The sequence below is a fragment of the Athalia rosae genome, chromosome 1 (genome assembly GCF_917208135.1).
Source record: "Athalia rosae chromosome 1, iyAthRosa1.1, whole genome shotgun sequence".
Classification (NCBI taxonomy): domain Eukaryota; kingdom Metazoa; phylum Arthropoda; class Insecta; order Hymenoptera; family Athaliidae; genus Athalia; species Athalia rosae.
Genome location: NC_064026.1, coordinates 8,610,653 through 8,633,192, shown reverse-complemented (window position 1 = coordinate 8,633,192; position 22,540 = coordinate 8,610,653). Strand labels below are relative to the sequence as shown.

Sequence of the window (22,540 nt, the reverse complement as noted above, 5' to 3'; positions counted from 1 at the left end):
TATAATGTGCGTTACAGTAGTTTGCAGTATTTTGGATTTGACGAATATTCCAAGCTACTTTCATCTCGGATGGCTTTTTTACAGTTTTTTTTTTTTTTTTCTCTTTCATATATATCTTTATTGCTTTTCATTTCTCAATACAAGTTTTCAGTTTTCGGACATAACACTATTTTAATGATGTAAACGTAAAAATAAATAATACATGCGAATAAAATCTATCTAATTTACAATAAATCATCCCTTTACACCATATATAATTACCTACACAGATCAAATATGTAGTATTTACACTCGGTTTCTTAAAATTGCTGGATAATCATTACAAATCAATAATATTACTATACCCTGACGCGCCACATTCATTCAGAAATCAATACTTTTAGAATCCGAGCAATCGATTATTCGTAATTACCTTGTCTAAAAGAAAAAAAAAACATGCCTCTTTCTTATTTTATCAGATGCACATTTATAGCGGAGCTTATTCCTTTTTATTCATGTCACCGTGCGTCCGTCCTGAATCCAAAATTTCATCAGTATCATGGCCAGACTTTTTAGAACAACAGCAATCGTTTAGAATCAGCTACTAACTGAAATTCCGAAGGGCCGTGAATTTTTTTATCTTATTTTTTTCTTGAGGTGGCCTGGCGAGAAATCGTGAACTCAGGACGGAATATCAAACTTCCATCGATTCTATCGTAAAAAGTATGTACATGTTTTTCGCTTTTACTTAAATTCGTAATAATGTATATATAATGCATTGTTATATACGTATATGTGGTGGATTCTATTTCCAATCAGTCTTAATTTTTTTTTTTTTTCGCTTTATCCCTTACGCATATCCTATTCTCCTATAATTATACGAGTATACTATTTCACCGTAAAGTGTTCGTAGAATACACGTTAAACACGTTCACACTGGGCACCGTTCCGAATGCACACTCACGCAAGAGGAAAATTTTGGTAGCGGAAAAATTTCATAGGAGACGTCGAATTAGTTCAATCAATAAATTAATCAATATCAGGTGAGTCACTGAAACTCCGTTATACAGCCTAATTATTCATCCTTATCCGAGCGTCGTTGATTTTTCAGATTTGGAATTTTTTGCACATCCTAAATTTGTCGCCAATCAACCGTAGGTCTGATTCAATCAGCAATTTGTAGCCGTTCCGTAAGGCGCAGTCAAAATTTTTCGTCAAATTCGAAATCCGATATTTTTTTTCTTTTCTTTTTTCTTTCTTTACAGTAAGACGAGACAGTTGATTTTAATTGAATGACAAAACGACGTGTGGCTCGTGGAGAACTCGTCGCTGCAGACTGCACTGATTAGAAACGTTGGCGTGATTACGTACGTCCGAGAGCGAATCTAGTTAGTCGTTAGGACAAATTTGCCGGGTAACAGACCCTACGAGTTCAACTCTTGTTACCGGAAGAAAGCGAAGCGTCGAAATTTCAGCGTTGAAACGGTAGCCGACGTTACTCCAGAGAACCGTACACGATTACCGAATTTTCAACTACTCTGAATTTGTTCGGAGATAATAATACTTTGTGAAGATATTTTTTTCCAAATAATAGACCACTTTGGCCAGATGTATGTATAGACACGTCTTTCAGTTTTGATGTTTCGCGGATCGTTCGCGACAGACGGTCGAAAAGCGTTGGCTAAATTTCGGCACGATAAAATTCTCGGTGGGTGAGAACACGAACGGACCCTTTGACGGATTCATATTTCCTTGAAAGGCCTTTCAAGATTTTCAAGTTCTTACCGGGTGGTCCTTTCTCTACCCTTTTATTTCGTGAAATCTATATACTTTATGCCGTTTTTTTTTTGTGGACTTCACAGCCGGTGAAATGCTTTCTGCGCACCTCTGCGGAGGCGACAGTTGGATGGAATCAAACGCCCTGTTCTTCGAAACTCCTCGAATCGTACTCTACATTATCAGTCCTTGGATTAATACGACCGTCTTCGTCAGAGCCCTTCCGCCGTTTTGCATTCTCCTTTGAAAAAAATTGAAATTTTCTAATATTTTCTTCGAAGTCATCCCTCAATTTCCTCTTTCTAGCCAAATAGGTCCGTTTTTGACGTTATCTTTTTTATCGCCGGTAAAATTCTGATCGCGCTGTACTGGCCGTAACCCAAAGATATCTTGAGATCATTTCCGTCTTCGCGTTTGCTGTCCTCTTCTTCCTGTTGGTAGACGATCCACAATGTTTTCAGGAGAGATAGAGCGAACGTCGACAGTCCAACGACGCCCAAAATTGCGACAATCGTCGTCTGCACGATCGGGATTATTTGAAGTCCCAGTCTCATGAGGAGGATCAAATCAGCTGGTAATTCAGGTATATACTGAAAAATCAATATTCTAATTAGAGAACATCGAATTATCGACGTCACATTCCATTTCAAATTCTCTCTTAGAAAGAAGTCTAATTGACGAACATTTGCAACGCCCATTCCCTAGCGACATCTCTACTCTAACGTCGCGATCGATTCTCAAACCAAATTTCTTAACAAACATTTACTTCTTCGATATCTACTTTTGCCCAGTGATATCGCCTCTGACCTTCGCTTTTATTTAACGCTGAATAAATCCATTTCGAAACTCACCATATCCGACCAGAACAAGGGTATCGTTAGATCGTTGAAGGGTGTGATCCTGGGGCTGAAATGAACGGTATCCATGACCAGGTTCGTTTGCACTCTAGATTTTACGGACAGAGGTATTCCGACATCCTGTTCGAGGGAAAGAAAATATAATGACACGGTGAGATAAGTTTATAGGAATTGCGAACTTTGATTTTTTTTAAATCTTGTTTCGTTTAGTTTTTTTTCTATCTTAATTTCTATTTGCTGTACGTACCGGTTGAATAATAACAGTCGTTCCATGTTTCTCTTCGTTTGGATTAAGGCCTTCTACCGCCTCTACCAAACTGGGATCAGCCTTGTAAAAATGTGGCAATGATATCGCAGCTGGTACATCTGTAATCAATCAATTATGCGACATTCAATTTAGTAGGAAATTTATATTTTGCTTATACATACTTATTATGTAGTCATGTCTTCGCGACATATAATTCCGATCGGATGAATTCATTATAATTGCACAACTATACGTTGAACGTATCAAATATCCAACAGATTATGTCGTATAATTTATTTATCACGATGAAAAATACGATGGACCGTCGCTTGTATAAATTAATCTTAAAACTTGTAATTCATTAGTTATCGGTCGAAAACAAAAAAGAAAAAAAACCAAACTTTGGACAATCCGGAACCGGAATACGAATCGAGCAGGTGACTACCTTGTGTATAATCAAGTTCTAAAACACATATATGTATGATACCCGTCTTCGGTTTATAGACCGACAAGATCGCGTTCAAAACATCGCTGATAAAAATTTGTAGACAGGCATTGTATCCTATATAACGGTATGCAAAAATTGCGGCAAAGTTTATATATAATAAATGTACACATCGATAAATGTATTTCACAATTCTGTACAAATGTGCGTGTACATTTCCATTTGAGAGAGCTCGATCAGCAGTTTACCGAAACATGTCTCATTACTTGAGAAGATAAATCGAATCGATCGCGGAAATATCCTATACATAGAGACATACGTATGCGAGGCGCCGATACGTAACACTGAAAAGTTCAACGCGTGACATTTCAGTTACATCAGCGAGATGTGTTTCGCGAAGCGCGACCCTTTCTAGGATAAGAGTTCTCCGTGTATCGATTCAACAGGAATTAAAGTGAATGCCCATCCTCCTTCGTCTGGTACATAAAAACGAAAAGAAAAAAATAAAAAAAATAAAAGGAGAAAAAGAAATAAGGGGAGTTCAAAAGTTTGCAATTCGTAGGCTCTGTGCATTTACATGAACTACCTTGATCCCGACCTTTGCAGGCTTGGCTAACCATTTTTCTTTCGAATGTTCCGCGGCAAACGTTGAATTTTTTTTCTTCTTTTCTCTCCTCTTCTTTTTAATTTTACCTCCGTACCTTTATTTGCGTATTCCGTACGCCCGTTACCTTCGCGACGAGAAATGGAAAATTAATGATAATAATATCGCAAAAAATTCTGCCGTAAACACTGCAAATGTATCAAAACTGCGAAATTCAGAGTGAGTCAGTTTTCGTTGAACTTTCCCCGTTTTATTCATTTGAAAATACCTTCGTCGAGAAGCTGTGCACTCGTCTTTGACGACTGCGAAGGTACAAACGAGTCGTCATACGTAATTATTTTTTAGCTTCCAAATCGTGGAGTTGCACTTCGAGGATATAGAAAGTCGAGCGTTGGCTGCGTTACGTAAAATCAACTATACACGGCCAGATGTGTATCATTATCAGGACACGATACGCAACGTCGAACTGCACCGCTTTTGCTTTACGCGCATGTACGTACGTACACCGGCAGACAAGATGTCAAGGTGCAAACTTTCATGTATCTAATTTATATTTGCGTTTCGTCCTTACGGTTATGAACGTTACAAATGTCATTGTATGTATACGGTAATACTTCACACGTACGTACGCGAAGCTGCATGAGTAATTACGCAACCTATACACACACACGCACACGCGAATTTTTCAACACCTTATTGAACCTCGTTACGACTTTTAGATGTGTAATTATATTCAGGTAAAACCCGGTCGCGAACGACGTCAAGATAAATTGTGCGTTAGACTATGTTAATAAAGAACAACAAAAAAAAAAAAAAGTTATTCGCATTCAGCGTTCGCTGAGTCCGTGACTCTAAAACTTTTTTCTGCGTCAATTCGACTTCGGTTTCCGCGGTATGCAACGATCTAACGGAGGTTTCACCATTCCTACGTGGTCACGTCTATCACCCGTACGTTGGACGGACACGATGCAAAATGTACAGCTAACAGTCGGTACTCACTGTAGTAACACGGCGTCATGTCCGAAAGTCCTTTCTTCAAACATTTCTTCATTTTACGACAGTAACACTCGTTGTCCGGATTGGTATCCGCCGGGTCCAAAAAGTCTTCGGCGAACGAGTACTCGTAACCGGGAAGTCCGCTTTCCGTCGTCACTTCCTTCACGAACTCGATGGGTAACGTTCGGCAAAATGCTTTTCTGTAGACCCGGAACACCGCGTGCTTGTCGAGGTTCGGTGGCAACAAAGTTCCTTCGGTCGCACCCTGTAGCCGATTGCAAATCGTATTTCTGAAATATGATCGAGATAATTATCGTCACCGCGTTTTACCCGACACAAAATAATCGACGGTGTCGCATTTTACGATATATAATTCTAAACTCACGCAGGGTTCGTTTCGTTGGCTTCCGTGGGCACGTATCCCCAGTTCGATAAACCCGGGTTTCCATTCAGCGACTCGATGCTGAGGTAGCGTCCGATTTCCTCGGTCATGTTTTCGTTTTTCTTGATGTTCATGTTCATAAGGTTGTCCCCTTCGTCGTACAGCTGTTAACGAGAGAATAAATGTTTCGTTACTCGATTATTTAATACTCATCATCTATCGATATAATCAACCGCAATCTCATATCCAGCATGTCCATTTCAATGAACTGGACGTTAATAAACATTTCGTACGAATGTTGAATTCGACCTGTGTTTCGTCACGACATTCGACCAATGTCAAGTTCAATGATCGCGTGTTACGTTACACAACGTTTAAATAATCTTTGTTATGTAGTATCGTTAACATTGAGGTGCGGGTCACGAATACCAGAACAGGTATACATACGTAACAACAAAACATTTCGCACCACGAGATGAAACGGTGAGAGGTGAGCGAACGACGAGACGTGTATATTTTAACTATTCTTATTTTTTTCATTTTTCTTTTTTCGACTCGTAATGCGCGGAAACGTACATCCTTGCAATAATAACGTTGTTCGGACTGAAATATGCAATGCTTGAATTTCGACACCGGACCGAAATGCGATTCTGATTCGGCAAACCATGCAGCGAACCCCCTCGAAAAGGGTTTTGACTAGATGTTTTTCGGGATGTGACGAGACTCAATTAATTTTAATTGCTAGGGACCTAAAATCTACTCTCTAAATTGGTACGTGTGCGTACATAGAAACCTGTCGGAGATATTGCAATTACGGAAAACAAAATCTTTCCATTAACGTTTCAGGGCAAGTAATGAAGCAATTATCGTTACGGCGTTTAATTTTTCAGCACCGGTGAACTCGCGCTTCGCAGTTCCGAAAAATGTTGTGTGCGCACGGGTGAAAGTACGGAATCGATAATCGATATCGCGCAATAACTCGTTTATAATTTTCATGTTAGTTAAAAAGGGGAAAGGCGAGGAAATCAGTCCTCGCGATACTACCGGTGCAGATGTCGAAAGACTCGGTAACAGGTTGTCCCGGCCATGCGGTAAAACGTATTCAAGTCGTTCCGTACGGATTTATAACCAGTATCGACACAGCCGTTCGAAAATTTGAGACGACGTGAGTAATTATAAGGATCGACGTATCGAGAAACTGGATATTTCGCTATTTCAAACGGTTGCAAGTCGAATATAAATGAATAAATATCCCCCCAGCTACGCGAGCTATCAGGTCAACGAATCGACACACTTGCACTTTTCTCATGCCCTGCCCGACAAAAGGCTATGAAAAATTTGTTTCTCGATTATATATTTTTTTTTCCTCGTTTTATCAGCCCATTGTGTCTGCTCGGAGCGCGAAATAATGGCGTCGAGTTATTAATACGGCACTTTGGTCGAACGTTGCGAAAACCCTTCCTCCGCATCCACGCCCAAAGGTCACGCAGCAAGCTCATCCAAAGGTCGTCCCATTCGGTGCATAATAGCCCTAACAAACAAAGCCCGTGTAGTGCTCAGGTGATCTTTTTAACGTATCAATATTACATAAGCTCCTCGGTTCACGTATGCGTAAGTTGATGCCCTGGGCTTTCTCACGTGTACTTTCATCAGTCGCATGGAAACTTCGCTAGACTCGAAGCGGAGGTCGTTTAGTTCTCCCCTCGTAGCTCGTATTCATGCGCTACGTTCTCAATGTATCAAGTATTACCATCTCAATTTCTTCGCCACACATTCTCAATGACATTTCCCTAAAAATTCTATCAAGATGAAAGAAAATGATGAATATGAAAAAAAAAAAAAAAAAGATTCAGGTGTTCAGCGATCCCTCTCTTCTTCGTTTCAATCGCATGAGTCGCGATTCTTGTGATGGCGCTAATTTTCACCTTTGCAATTGAAACCTTTGTCGCGCGGTTATTTGGCTCGTTGACCGCGTTTTCACGAGTGACAATGGCGATGAGCCAACTTTGAACGGGATATTGTCGAATGTGGTAAATTACTTGTGTGCAGACTCACCCTATCCAAGAGTCCGAATTTTCGGAAGTTGATAAAGTTTGGCACAATGCTGCTCGCAAGGTGAACCAAGGTGTCCTCGTATCCCCAGAGATATTCGTAAGCGGTTATGTTCAGGATGGTTTGACTGTCCAGGAAATTGATGATCTGGGCGAGTGGCATCGTCACGAGGAAGTTGCTGTCGTGTAAAGCAGACGCGATTCCCTGTTGGTTGGAAAGAAAAATTATTTTTTTTTAATTTATAGTTCAACGTCGCATGCGCCGCTGTTTAAATTAAACGCCTCATAACGTTCCATGGGTCAGAGGGTATCGGCACATCGCAGCCGATCTTAACGTCGCGTACACGGAGAACGACTCCAGAGATTAACGAAATTTTTCATAAATCAACCGTGGACCGCTAATTTCTTACTTCTGTACGCTTAAGCGAATAATTAGGAACGAGATGGCTCGCGATAATCTAGTTGAAACTTTCAGATATTCTTTTTTCGCCGCAGGATTTTTTTTCTTTTTTATCATAGACCGCTCCTTGGCGTCTTTCGCGTTTTCGTTTTTCTAGATTCGCGCAATTTACTGAGCGACTATCGTATACGGTGAAATATCTGTCCCCTGTGGCTGCTTGAAAAAAAACTTCTACCCGTCAGTCGGAGAGAATTTAATATTTTGGAAAAGATGAAAAAAGGAAAGAAAGAAGAAGAAAAAGAGAGACCGGTACCGCACTTGCTCTCAATATTATATGAAATGAGTGTACGCGTCAGGTGCCCGAACGAATGTACGCGAGAGTCCGAAAAAAGACAAAGAGAAATTCGTAGTAAGGGAAAAATAGAGAAAACCCTGCAGCGTGACCCGCCTCGGTTCTGATGAATAATGCTGAATAAATTCTTTCTTCCGCGCTCTCGACGACGCGAGGGGACGAACGGTACCACGGGGCAAAAGACTTTGTCCGTCGAATTTATGCCGCTTGGGCTTCCTATCGCAACTGAATTATGTTTAGGCCTGACTTATATCTTGAGTCTGTCGACGGCCCGGTCTGAACCCGTCTCCTGAAGGAGGATCATTTCTATAAAATAGTGACCTGCATTCGCTACGAGGATCAGAAGCCGGGATTTTAAGAACTGAATTCTCTCACACTATTCATCATCCAGCCGTAAGCGGCTCATTGAATATCGAGAACATTAATCTAGTGGAATTTTTACGTGTATTATTTTTACTTCTTATTCTTATTTCTTCTGATTTTCTTCAAACTTTTCATCCACCGCGATACTCTGTTTGTTCGGACCGTGAAAATTTTCAGCGCATTTTTTGACGGCGCAAGAATAAGTCGTTTGCATAGAAAACGACTCGAATAATTTTCATACTTTTACTATGGAAAGTGAATTTTCAACGCCTAGCTCGTCATCCCCTTGAAATACGATGATTTTAAAAGCCTTTTTCGACCGAGACAGGCCGCAGGTGGGTAACAATTTAGCGCAAGTTTCGCGTGTAAAGAGGTGAAAATAAAAATTGATACGGAAAACCCGGTTCGGCCATTTTTTTCTTTGTTTTTCAACAGAGTCGACCCAGCCGCATACCTCCTGCGACACTCGATGAAAGTAATCGTCAACTACATCGACGTCGCACAGTTTGCGTGCAGAGTCAGGAAGCGTTTGAAACGTTTACGTTCGTCCCACCCAGGTGAAAATAAACTCACCTTTGCAGTTGCAGTGCTAATAGACAAATGCATCATACGCGGTAATCAATGTATTGCATTTGCGCAATTCGTTAGCATAATTGTTTTCCCGGTGATGTCACGTATAGAATATCTGCATCGAAGATAAAAGGAAGAAGAAAAAAGCAAAACTGAGAAGCAAACAGTTTTTTTTTTTTTTTTCCACCGTTTTTTCCAACTTCCAATTTTTATTTATAACCACTGTATGCTCTTAGCGTCCCTCTACTAATTGCGGTAGTTTCTAATTCATGTTATGTTATGTTCTTAATCGCTGTAACTTCTCCGTTAACGTAACTCGCAACTCGCATTATCGCTCAATTAAACTGTAGCAATTAACCGATTCATCGAACGCAAAGAATATGTTTATTTTTCGCTTCCCTTTCGACGCATGAATTTTCATGAGAAACTTACCAACTTACATATTCGCGTTCAAAAGTTCTGGTTCCGTGTGACGAGCAATAAAATTTTCGTCGATCGATTTCAAGTTAATTCCGATCGCGACGAGACGGTGTTCGGTTCCGCGAGAGTCTTAGGAGTTCTGAGCCGGTTTATAACTTTTAGAAAATTTAAATTCGACGATACCGGAAAAAAGATACGATCTGCTCATCTTCCCGTCAACCTTACACCGACTTCTCGCCTACGCGGATGGAAGCTGGTATGCATTAATTACGGTCTCGCCGGTGACACGAAGTTACCTCGAAAGATCGAAAATGTGGACAACGTAAGGTCGCGGTGAAAAATCGAGAACCCGACGCGGTACGGAGGTCAACATTCGCTCGGCGGCAAATCTCATGGCATTTCGGAGATTCATTACCGCCGAGGTGACCTTTACCATTGAAATCTATCGCTGCGACACGTCGATGCGATCGCCTCGGTAAATTTTATATTAATGTACCTTGAGGTGGAAGGAAGGAAAAAAAAAAATAAAAAAAGAAGGAGGGAAAAAACTGTACGGCGACTGCAGCAACGCGCTTCAAATTAGCAAGTATAATAAATTGTCTGTCGCAAAAAGCGCGATCACAGGGTCGAATAATTAGTATGTATTTCATTCGCTGCTGCTGCAACTATCCATCGCACGCGTTCTTTTCTACACCTGTATCCTCTACTGCAACGCGTCATCGGCTATCGCTAATATGGAAATAATGAGAAACCTCGAAAAAGTGAACACGTCGGTATTAGAACTGCGGACGAGTCATTCCTAGAATTGCATACAGAATATAGAAAAACGCGAATCTTTGCATTTTCAAATTTACGCATCCGTCGACGTTTAGGTATTAATTCGTTTACTCACCAGTAGCGGTACGTTGGGCACTTGAACTACCGCATCCTTTGGATCACCTATCGACATTTCTGGAACGAAGTAGACCTCCCTTTTTGGCCGGTACGAGACCGTTCCGTTCTCGTTAAATGTCACGTTGTGATTCTCCATCATCTCCCTTTAGGTAATGAAGAAAAATCAATCATTTCTACACCGCTGAACTTTTTATTTTATTTTAGTTTCATTTCTCGTTTTCTCCCGATAATTTTTTTAGTCCGCCAAACGACGAATATTTTACCTTCGTGCCGTCACGTACGCACGACTGACGCTAACGAAACGTATCCTCACGTGGTTACTAATAGTTCGATTGATACTTACTGGTACACGTAGGGGCCGATCTCTTCGACTTTTAGTTTCTCTTTTCCAGCTTTGAATTCCTCGGGATTCGTTATGTTGAATATGTACACCTTTATGTAAATCTCAACGGGTGGTTTTTGCCACAGTGAAAATACCATGGATCCTGGTGCCATTTTCAGTTTCTGTAACACGGATGAAAAAAAACGAATGAAATTAAAAAAATTTTCCTTCGGTAAATCCCGCGATTCAGAAAAGGGCATCCGCGGGGTATTTTCAATTTATGTACCGCACATTTGCCTGAAGAGTATGATTTTTATTTTTTTACTTCGTTCAAATGGGCAGTCAAGGACCCCTCGCGCAAGCTGGATATGCTACCCTCGGTTCTCGTGCGTAGGATAACCTTATGCCTCTGTACCTGATCTTGGCTAACATTACGCGATGATTTACTCACATTTTCGAGGACCATCTTTATGGGATTCACCACGTAGATAGCGTAAGCCAACGCACTGCAGGTAATCCCGACCATGAACAATATCAAGCATTCTGGAAAAGAAGAATTAATCACACGATGAGTTTGATTTGACGGTTCAGACGTGAAATAATTTTGAAAGATATTCATCCGATTGAAAAAATGGGAATTTCGACAAAAGGTATAAGAATCCCCGAATAACATTCGAAGGTTAACGTTTCATTTAATATACGGGGATAAAAATGGCGAATAAAAAAAACGGAGCAACCAATATAATAACCGTCCCATTTGATTACGCCTATAAATTAAAGATTTGCACTCGTGTATAATTCACGGTACAATTTATGCGATAATGAGATAATGCGATTCAGAAATCATCGCCTTGGGTTACTGTTCCATCCAGTGGTGAACTTGAATTGAGATATAATTATAGTAATCGATTCACGGATCGACTAGCTTTTACGACGACTGCAATTATTTTCCCTCTACTCGCGACTATCGTAATATTTGGAAGTGAAAAAGTCAAAATCAAAAATCGACCGCGAGCGCATTCTCGATGCTTCGTAATTCTTGAATAGAGAAAAAAAAAAAAAAGAGAACAAAAATCGACCGCGAGATAGTTGATATGCATTATATGAGGTAATTTCCGTAACGTGCATAATTGGACGGGTAACAAAATTTCCAAGGACATGACCGAACGTTATTAATGTTTCTCTAGGACTCGCCCGTCTTTCAAGGTTCAACGGTGACATTGGTCGGGTGTTTAAATGTCTCCGTAAAAAATCCTCTCTGAATATTCAAGCGGGTACGTTATCGGGTCATAAATCGATGATACTTTGACGCTGGGTAATAATGGGTCACTGCGCCCAAACGTCACTCACCTTGGCCCACATGACACATTGAGAACCGAAAACTAATCGAGATTCTCGTCAAACCACTTAACAACGATCACGCGTCTGGTCAGGTTTCTTTTATTTTTCCTTTTCATTTTTCGTGCACCGCTGCCACGCGTCGTTCGGCGTCGATCAAAGTCGATCTTATTGGCCACAACTTTTACCGTGACATTATCTCTGGGCTCGATCGATTTTTATCGCTATAAAATTATATAAGATATCGGAATCGGCACTCGCGAGCTGTAGCGGGAAGTTTTCTATTTTTATTTACAAATCCGACGGACAATTACACCGACGAACCGGCCTCCCCTGCGTTATTGAACATCTTCTGGTATTACGCGATCAAGTTCCCCCATCGAGAGAGATATATTACAGCCACTAATTTCACGATCGTTAATACCGCAGTTTATTTATTTTTTTTTTTTTTTGTGTAGGACACGATTGGGTAGAAAAAAATGTGTTCCTCTGTATACTTTTGATCAGATATCCGATAAAAATTTCAGATGCTTTGAGAAAAGATAAAGTCTCGTCGAAACGTATGCAGACGATCCACAGTTTTTTTTTTTTTTTTTGTTCCTCGACCATCAATTTTTTAAATCACTGATTCACCATCAATATTGACTCTGGTTCGTCTGCTCACAAAATTTACATTTAAACGCGTGAACAGGTGAGTTCTGGGTATCCCTCTCAATGCCGTTATTGAACAACCATATGAAAAACGCACATATTTGTACAAACGTTCTTTGTTAAGAAGATGCGTATATGTATATGCATGTAAAAGCGTAAATATAAAATGTATTTTAGTTTCTCTGAATTTTGTTTCCGTAGGACGTGTTAATTGATTCAATATAATCAACGTTTAAAGGATGTATCCAAGAATTTTTCTGCAACTTCCGCTCAATGTTTTTTTCCCATTATTTTAAAACTCTGAAATGTGCCTGGCGGGACTTATTAATTCGTTGGAATTCACTTTTTCGCTGATTTTCGAATGACTCGATAAATATTGCACAACCAGTTCAGTCGGTTCGTTATCTCGCCAGAATATTCAGTCGAACCAAGGATCGGAGGATAAATACACCTTGATCCGTATCCTCGAACACGTTTCCGCGACTTTCGAATCTGCCATTTTTTAGAAACGATGATTTTTTTTCCTCAAAACTCAAGAGCCAATTCCAAATCACACGAGCCCCCGTAACCGGGCATTTTTCGTGGCAAATTTCAACAAAGATAACGTCATGCCCGGAGGCGACACATTGAACCTGTTACTCGAAATTCCAAAAAATTTGTCAAAAAGCTCAAACATCGGCGGTACAAATATCACCGCGGATTATTCCCACGTGAAAAATGACGTTCGATTTTTTCCGAAGATGTTCTTCGTTTCAATTATAGTAATTCATACAGGACGATGATTAATTAGATTTACGATGCCGGTGTATATACGCGTACAGCAAAAAGCTCCGAGTCATTTTACATCATCCGACAGGCCGGTAGCAAGTTTTTGTTCAGATTAAACTTGACCCCCGTGACGTAAAAAGATGATGATTCGAACAATCCCTAATCTACTGTTCAGTTGGCGTTTGACGTATCTGTCATAAGTATTTAATACTCAGGTATAACGATATTATGCAAATACTCGTTTCAATTCCGATTCGACGCGGTTCATAAAGTTGACACGGCTCATAAACTTCTCTTTATTCTTTTTTTTTTCTCATCCTGCACCGACCGATCGCGCAAAGAAAAAAAAAAAAAAGAAAAAAATCTTCGGTGACGGTGTTCGCGCGCGTCCTTTCGCAGGTGGTTGACTCGATATGAAAAATGAAATCGATGCACGCCTCGTCGAATGGTTGCCCGTACCCTCTTCAAAATTAATCACTGGCGATGATACGACTGATTTCTGTGATACGATTGCACGAGTCATAGAAAGCGATCATCAATTACAAAGAACATCATATCTGTACCTCTCATATACTCGTCGATGACAAAGTGATTCACAGCGCGTATAGATCAGATCATCAATTTACTTCTACTACTAACCGCATACGCTACCATGTGTTACAAAGTGATCGCTGTCCAATGTAATTACCTTAATAGGTATATGAAACGACACGGACATTTTCATACTCGCTTTGCACCGTGTGATCGAGCTGCAATCCTTGCCACAGGCTTATCCTTTATCCTATTCATATAATAGGTTTCATTTTAATTTTGCCGTTCCAAATCAAACGAGGCACTCGACGTCGAGCTCTCTTTTCCATCAAGGTAAAAAACTAATTAGGCAGAAATATTATATCTTCGCTTCCGATTATATACCTCAACGTGACATTTCGACGGTTGACCGGTACCTCGTAATACGTGGAAGTTTCTCAGCGTAACGGCAAAAGGAACAAGAAACGCGGAATTGACCACGACATTGACCCTATTCGGATTACGCGCTTATGATATATACGCAACATATGATTTTGACCTAAATACATACAAATGTACAAAAATATACGCGTACATATGCAGGTTATTTCAAAGGAAATCCAAGATGCGTGGACAATTACAGGGCTTTTTTTTATTTTTTTTGTTTTTGCTTCTTTTTTTTTTTTATCGAACTACCTGTGTAATAAGAGTCCGTCAATCAAAATCCAACAGCATATATTTTAACATTACGTAAGAGAATGACCGCATATCGTACATGTGCGGCCCTTACAATATCTGCGTAATACACGTGCAATTATCGCGGTAACGTATAGGTATATCCGTTTGACTTACAACTCGCATTCTAAAGTAGCTTATAAACGGGTTACCTGTACGAATATATACCATTTTTCCCCATTAATTGCAGAGTCCGACGATCACTCGCCCGTAACGTGAGAGATATCTCCCGGACACGCGAATGTCGCGGTGTAAAATTTTACAAACTATCAACTCGACGCGAGATTGACACGGAGTTGAACCCGAGGGAAAACGAGTAGAGCGATCGTTTCGTCGATTCCATGTTGTAAACCGATTCTCACGATAAGATCGACTGCGTTATTTCGCCTCGAATCCGCGAACGATACCTGCAGTGCTGCAGTTTCCTATGTCCGATTATTCTAGTCTTGTTTAGAAAGGACCTCCTTGACACCATTCCGAAAGACCTTTTTCGCGTTCCTGAGAATCAGACCCGAAAATTATTACAGACGCCCACTTCTGAATTCCCAAAATTTCCGCCATGATTCGATACATTTCGAAATGACGTATTGCCTGGATGTGGAAAAGTTATCGTATTGAATTTTTGGAAGCATATTGCGACATCGGATTTCCCATTCAGGCTCAAAACCGATTACTAATGATTCTGAATGACTTTGAAAAGTTATTGCAACGTGTCTGAATAATTTTTGCCTAAAAGTCATAGTGCGATCAATTAACCACAATTCAGCGAATGTATCGCGAATACGTACGTTGTTGGTATGCCGGTATTATAAACCGCGATTGGTACACATAATCGAATGAGGAAAAAAATCAATAATCATCGGCAGTGATTACAGCAAATGTCATGTCGGGGTCGAAAATTACCATTTTTGCGGTCCCCGAGAATCGGCGTATATATCTTCTAAATATATTGCGATTTGTAAATAAACGAGTGCACTTGCGTCCCGAGAGTAAAGATGCTGTAAATATAAGTACGTACATGCGTTTATGTAGTATTACAAAATTATAATTGCTGCGGATTGTAGTAACGTGTTGTCTAGTAGATTTAAAAATATATCATTAAACTGCATTTTTGTGTAATGATAATCGCGCATTCATTCCATTTATGTGCAATATGTTTATCCTACGGATCAAGTTTATCATTATACACATACACGTATAATCCGCTGTGCAATTACATTCGCGTATGTTATACGTGTTTCAAACATGTATTTGAGAAAAAATAATTTTTTCCTTTCCAAATAAAATATCAGTATACCGATAATTGGTCATTTTTCCCACATGTTTGTTGCATTTAACCTATCAGCGAATTATAGCGGCGCTTCGTGATCCTTCCGCGAGAAGATGTCGCAAAAATAAATGAGATTCTCGTTGGAGATCTTTTGCCTTTGGAATTAGACTCATTTCAAAAGTTATTAAAGTATGAATATTATTGGATGTTTAACATCGTCGTTCGAAGAATTTTATCGGAAAGGCTATCGCGTTGTTGATACATCGGTTTTATTTATATATTATAAATTTTCGCAGATTCGTTGCCACAATGAGAGGGCGGCTTCTCTTTTAATATTTTATATCTCTTTATAACATTTATATCTATTAATATACACAATTCAATGAATCACGCGGTTTATGTACTTATATTTAACGTAACTATCTTGTACGAGTTCAATAGAACTAATTGAGCTTTATCAAAATTACTCAGAATTATTTCTAATACACGCGCATGTCTACCATCTATAGTATATACATATAATCGCAAATAATTGAAATTATAAGACGTATAATGAAATTAGATAACGTTTAACGCCATCATTATTGTAATATGATGTTCAACTTACTTTTGAACTGTTGTAACTGCGCGTTGGCCTTCATGATGAGATAATCTTAACGCAGCTTCCCACTTCTCTTTTAGTGAATTCGTCTCTGATTCCCACCTGCACCCTGCAGATTTTCGTCACCTGCAACAAATCATGTGCCCTGTTTCGATCAAAAAACGATTCTCGGTAATGAAAATTGTCATCGTCGATGTGGATATATTTTTTTTTTTTTCAAATGAGGAAAAAATGATCCTATCCTTTTCAGTTGAAGTTTTGGAATATCTTAACACCTATGTCAAGTAAATGTATTTACATTCCAAAGTAATTGCGATAAAGGAATCCGTAAAATATTTGTTAATCATTAAACAAAATCAGAATTTCAAAAAAGTCTGGACTAGTCGGTTGAAAAAATCCCCGCAAACCGCGACACACGTATCGCAATCGTCACTCGGTGAAATATGTTCTCCGAGGTCGATCCTTTGAAATAAACTTGTAAATTAACAAAGAAAATATAAAAACTCATGTTTGAACTACATTCTTCTTCAATTGATGTTTCGCTGCAGACGACAGGACGCATGGAGGAAGATCTTTTGAAAATTGTGATTCAATAAAAATAGTTTAATAAACACAAAACTCTTCTTCAACTATATTTTTTCGTCCCTAAATGGAAGATAAAAATGAATATTTGAATTACAAGAATGCCGGTGTTTTACGATAGGTACGAGAAAATTACACTACGCTACATAAAATTCGTATACGGTACGAATTTATTACGCGTGGGAAATCTTGCCTTACATTCGATTTTTATTTATTTATTTTTTTTTTTGTTCTCATTTTTTACGCCAAGGGCTTCCGTACCTTCGATAGTTAAGGTTTGCTTTATTTTTAGCCAAAAATCAGCGATATCTTCATGGAATAAATTTCCATAATTTTTTTACTGCATTGAACTCTACGAGCCGGTCACTTCGAAAACAATCATCGCCGAATGTAGAAAGTTATAAGTTTGGTGCGAGTTCATTTAATATACGCACAAGCGATTATTATGACATTCGTTTGATAGGTTTATGGAAATTTTTTCTCTCACAAATATGCATACGATTATTTTTTAGCAAACGATCGTATACTCACCCAAACTCACGTCTACGAATCTACGGAAATTATTTCTCGTGCACGCGGTTACGTGTTACCGTTATATAGGTAAAGTGAACCCAAAAGTGAAAAATAAAATGCCAATAATCAATGCAATTATTTACTCACATTCGCGGTAGACGTAGGCGATGCGTGTATTTATTAATACCGTTGTTTTGTTCTTCGGGAAAACAATAAATAAGTAAATCAAAAACTCGGTGCAATTCCGGAACGAATCGAGATACTGCACACTAACAACTGTATATGACGTAAAACAGCGAGCAACAGCTTTTCGCGATAATAATTATTCGCACTCTATCCATTATGTGCCGTAAAAAGCACACACTACATTCCCCAAATTATCGGCGGTGGCGGGTGCGCTGGCTCTGATTTAACCGGAATTTCGGCATAATTGGAATACCCGTGTATCGTAAGTTTCGCAAATTCAACCAGTTCGTCACGCACGCAAACGTCGCGCGTCACATCGACGAGCGTCGATGTCTTGTGAATGAACGAGGAGCCATTGACCGCGAAGCTAGGGATCTTCGACTGCAAGCTAAGATGTAACGTCGTAATACTGATTTTCAGACACGCCATTCCATTCGCTATTACGTATCTATACCTGATCCGTGTGCATATGCGGCAAGGTACGCGTATGTCGGGAACTTTTATGGCTCGTTATAACTCAGGAGAACTTCCGATCTGACATTAGCAAGAGTATAACCGTTAACCGCACAAATACCCTGGTATCTGCTTTATTTACTTTGATATAAATTCACAATTATTTTCCTCTGCAATTCATTCGATTCGTTTCCTTCGCGGCATACGTAGGCGTTCGGTTGGAAACAATACGAGCCAGGGGTGGAAAACATTGTAACGATAACGGGGATGATAATTCGACGAGTTATCACCGGCACTTTGTGTACCGCGTTGCCGCCCCTTTTCTTTTTCGCGTCTACCAGTATGCACTCGCGCACTTAATTTTTGACTAATTGTTTTTTCAAAGTTTTTTTCGTCCGCACGAGTTTAGATGGAATTAACTCCTCATCTCCGTTTTATCTTTGTTTTTTTTTTTTTGTCTCAGTCGATTCGGACTCCGGTGGAATAAATGGTGAACGGTCTATGTGACGCGTGACTCGAGTTACCAACTACGAGACGTGATTATTCGTACTTGAATTCTTCTTCCGAATTAGCTCGTGGCCAACAGTATAACTGGACAGTTTCTTTACGGTACGAACGAACCGCACGCCGAGTTTACGAATTAATCGACAATGATTTTTGCTACTGCCCCACTGCAGGGAGAAAAAAATAAAGAAGGCGACTGTCAACGTACATCGGTCTCCGTAGGTCATTGCATTCGTTATTTTTCCACGTTCGAATTTCATCCTGCGGAACTTGTTTTTGCTGTTCCTGATATTTCATTCGATTCGCGGCGTGTGTATTATTCTCACATACAGGTATATCGATCACTGAATATGTTGAGAAAAAAAACAGAAGTTAATGACAAAATACATTTTTTTTGGCATTTCGATCAATAGGTACTTGAAGCTATATAGGTAGTATACACAGGTATGTCCAAATATGCAATGTAAACTGTTATTCGAATCGAAATTCCTATATGTGCAGCACCGCAGATATTTTTATCAAGGTTCGATTTTTTAATCCCCTCATGACGAATGAAAAGATCTGCGAGTAATGAATAAATGAAATGAAACGGTGTGATTAATCGATCGTCAAAAACCGTATGCGTTGCTATCATGTTGTAAGAGCGTATCACTGCGTATACTTATTATATTGCATGTGACGTATACGTGGCTATGTATACGACGGTTTTACGAAAGCAAATTAGTTTATAAATAATTCGAATCATGTCGTCAAAGATTGTTTTAATTCCGGTACGCGCCGACGATTTGAAAAGAGAAAAAAAAGAGAGAAAAAAATGTTCACGGTTCGATAACATGTAAGATATTGCAAATGCGTGCCCTTGAGATATTCATTGCGTTTGACTAATATAGATTCGATCTTAAAAAAAAAGGAGAAACGTTTCAACTCACCACGCTTACAATTAGCTGTGATATTGACTTTTGCTCAACGTGCCAGCTATGATGATATATGGAAGCTAAAATCATCGCAAATATTTAGAAAAACGCGGCAAAAAATTTTTTTTTTTTAAAGAATTTACTATTTGTTACAAGTGCTAATTTCTCGTGTCACTATACGCGCGTTACACACGTGTAGATGACCATGTGGATCGACCAAACACACGTCGTGGTATTCCCGTAGTTATAGATATATCGACAATATTCGCACGACCGTATCATTATGCATATATGTTAGTCATCAACAAAAATCTTCCAGAAGGTTGATTGATTTTTTTCCGAGAACGAATATTAGGAAAATAACAGGGATGACCCTCGAATTTGGCGATTCGGTGGTAAAACTTCCGATCTGTCAATCACTAAAAAACTGATAATGACGTACAATATATGCATCGCTAATTTTAAGTGCCGCCTAGTAATTTTCATTGTAGACTTCGCGTAGGGGATTCACCGATGAATGAATTTCATGTAATTCATGGCTGAGCAAATACTTTCAAGTAACAGCAAAGAGGTGAGTCGCTTATTTGTAATTCTTTTTATCGTCTGTATCGTAGAGTAATAAAATTTTGACGAAATATCGGAAACGCGTGTCTCTGACGAGGGGAAAACAAAAACGGATGACGCTAAAAATATTGAAAAAAAAAAAACCGAGATGAAATTAAATAACTTCCTGTTTTGATACCAGATTGCAAATGTTTGATAGAGTAGTTTTTTTTTTTTTTTTTTGTTCCGTTTGTTGTTTTATATTTAATTTGCGCCATTGATTGATCTTTGATCGGTTTCCTTGACCTTTTGTTGCAATTTACTGAGAAAACAGAGTTGAAAATGTATAAGATTTACATGGACGATATCATATTACCTAACCTAGCTTATTAAAATAACAAATTACAGATGACTGACATATTTATAGAAAACGAGACACAATATATTGCGTGCCGCGGTAAAGATATGGAATGCAAACGCGGAAAATGAAAAAAACCGAACTTGTAATTATTTACGAAAGCAAACCAGGCCTCAAAATCAATATGGACGACAAAACGAACGGCAAAATCTAGTAAATATTTCAGAGATGTATTTTATTCTTGTTCTTTTTGGACCATCCGGTGTCATTTCATCCCTTACACCCTATCACGAGAAAACACTCGCGTGTTATTCGGAGGGAAAAGAATATCGTCGGTGTTATCCTGCGGGAGCCACCCGATATCGCCTGCTTTTCGAGTCAGAACAGACAAGGATAACAAGAAATTCAGGACAACGCTCCGCTCCGACATCCATACTATAGTATTTTCCCTTCCCTTAACATTCCACCTGCGCGCATTGAGGTTTCCCTCGGGAGAACCGAAGCTTCCTGCGGTAAAATCGACCCGTAAACCATTAACTCGTACCTATACGTGTATATGTCGCAGGTAAAGTGTTTTCAAACTCAAATGTCACACGTTGGTAAGTTATAATTTATCGCGACAATAATCATCGCGCGGACAATCCGTTCGCAGCGAGAGTTATATCACTCCAATGCCTCGATTATTTAACTTTATTATACGTAACAGTAGACGTTGATCTGTATTATAATTAGCATGGGTCACGGTTACGTACGTAACGCCGACATCAACGGAGATACGCGTGAAAACTCGAAGATATGATTCCAGACGTTAAAATCGAATGAATGATTATCGTTGAAAATCTTACCCTGTACCGCGATCGGCGTTGCGGTTTCGATGGCGTGTCGGACGGTCGATAAATTCTGCGATGGAAAAAAAATTAAATTTCTCCCAAATCGTCGTGATTCACGTGACGCATGGGTGGATGAAATGCAAATTAATGACTTGCATCCAATTGTCGAATTCCTTTTTATTTTCCCTCCTTTATTAACCGCACTCTACAGTTCTCCGTGTGCAATTATGTCGTGTTGATTAATTACGAAACACTTCACCGTTATAATCCTTATGCGGACCCCGTTGCGTCTCGCCTTTTGCACTCATATATTCGATTGTTCGACCCTTGCGTTGTAAGAATAAATTAAAAACATCGACACAAATATGTGCAACTATACATATATACGTATTCGTTTACATTTATTCATACAACGGGTGCATGTGTTGTTTTCTTATTGGAAAGGTCGAAAATGTTCTTTGAGCAAAGTTTTTCCACGTCCTGAATTTTTCTATCAAATTTCGATTGTCGTTGCGATTACCGTGTAAATGTACAGTAATTCGTTACGATCACGTATGATGTCGAATCGTATGAAAAATATTCTCGTGGCGCGGGCCTCTCGTACTCCCGCACATATAAAACGCCAAGTGGACTTAGAAGCGTCGATTGAATTGCTGGAACTTATATAGTCTCGGAAGGTTGGCCCCGGCGACCCTTCCTGCCCGCACATCACCGCGTGACCGAAACGGCGTGATTTTTGCATTACTGGTTGGTCGCTCGTCCGTGTTTAGATTGTTATTTTGAAAAAATCCTTGTTGTGCTCGCCTTCTTTAACGTGAGTGGTCGGCGTTGCGCGAAAATAACGAAGGTGGGGTTGCCGCGTTGGGATGCCCGGTAGCGTCGTCGGGATCGGTGCTCGCGAGACCCGCTGCGCTGGACCACCGCGGCACAGGCGATCCGTAGATCTCATCGCCCATTGGATTCCTCGTATTCATTCCACTCCGTCAGGACCACGTACGTACGGCATAGGTAGGTTGAATTTCTACCAAGTGTCACGACGATCGCAGTCCGACGCCGGCCGTTCTCGCGGAACGCCGCGCGAGGACCTTTCGCTGCTCCCACAGCTCTATACCGATTTCTCGTTGCA

General features: G+C 39.7%; 2 protein-coding genes across 4 annotated transcripts in view; one reads left to right on the top strand and one right to left on the bottom strand.

Moving 5' to 3' along the window:
* The window catches only part of LOC105686038 (HEAT repeat-containing protein 5B), a 66,296-nt gene that overhangs the window by 6,737 nt on the left and 37,019 nt on the right, over positions 1-22,540 (top strand). The window lies entirely within an intron of this gene.
* On the bottom strand, positions 821-22,059 carry LOC105686039 (scavenger receptor class B member 1-like). Of its 2 annotated transcripts, none has more exons than XM_048652135.1 (11): positions 21,430-22,059; positions 16,538-16,676; positions 11,110-11,201; positions 10,680-10,840; positions 10,335-10,479; positions 7,342-7,542; positions 5,290-5,450; positions 4,908-5,194; positions 2,860-2,978; positions 2,607-2,732; positions 821-2,345 (listed from the first exon to the last, which is right to left on the bottom strand). In XM_048652135.1, the coding sequence occupies exons 2-11, from the start codon at positions 16,569-16,571 to the stop codon at positions 2,058-2,060; spliced, it is 1,614 nt and encodes a 537-aa protein (XP_048508092.1). In that variant the 5' UTR covers positions 16,572-16,676; positions 21,430-22,059; the 3' UTR covers positions 821-2,057. The 2 variants fall into 2 exon arrangements, with proteins under 2 accessions (XP_048508092.1, XP_012256013.2); XM_012400590.3 differs by having other exon boundaries at positions 16,538-16,657.

Bases quoted from the DNA above. Each gene is read 5' to 3' on its own strand.
- LOC105686039 (XM_048652135.1), bottom strand. From the start codon at position 16,571: ATGAAGGCCAACGCGCAGTTACAACAGTTCAAAA. The intron at 11,202-16,537 runs GTAAGTTGAACA...CTTCTTTTCCAG, and splicing joins GCAGTTACAACAGTTCAAAA to AATGCTTGATATTGTTCATG. The intron at 2,733-2,859 runs GTACGTACAGCA...TCCCTCGAACAG, and splicing joins CGACTGTTATTATTCAACCG to GATGTCGGAATACCTCTGTC.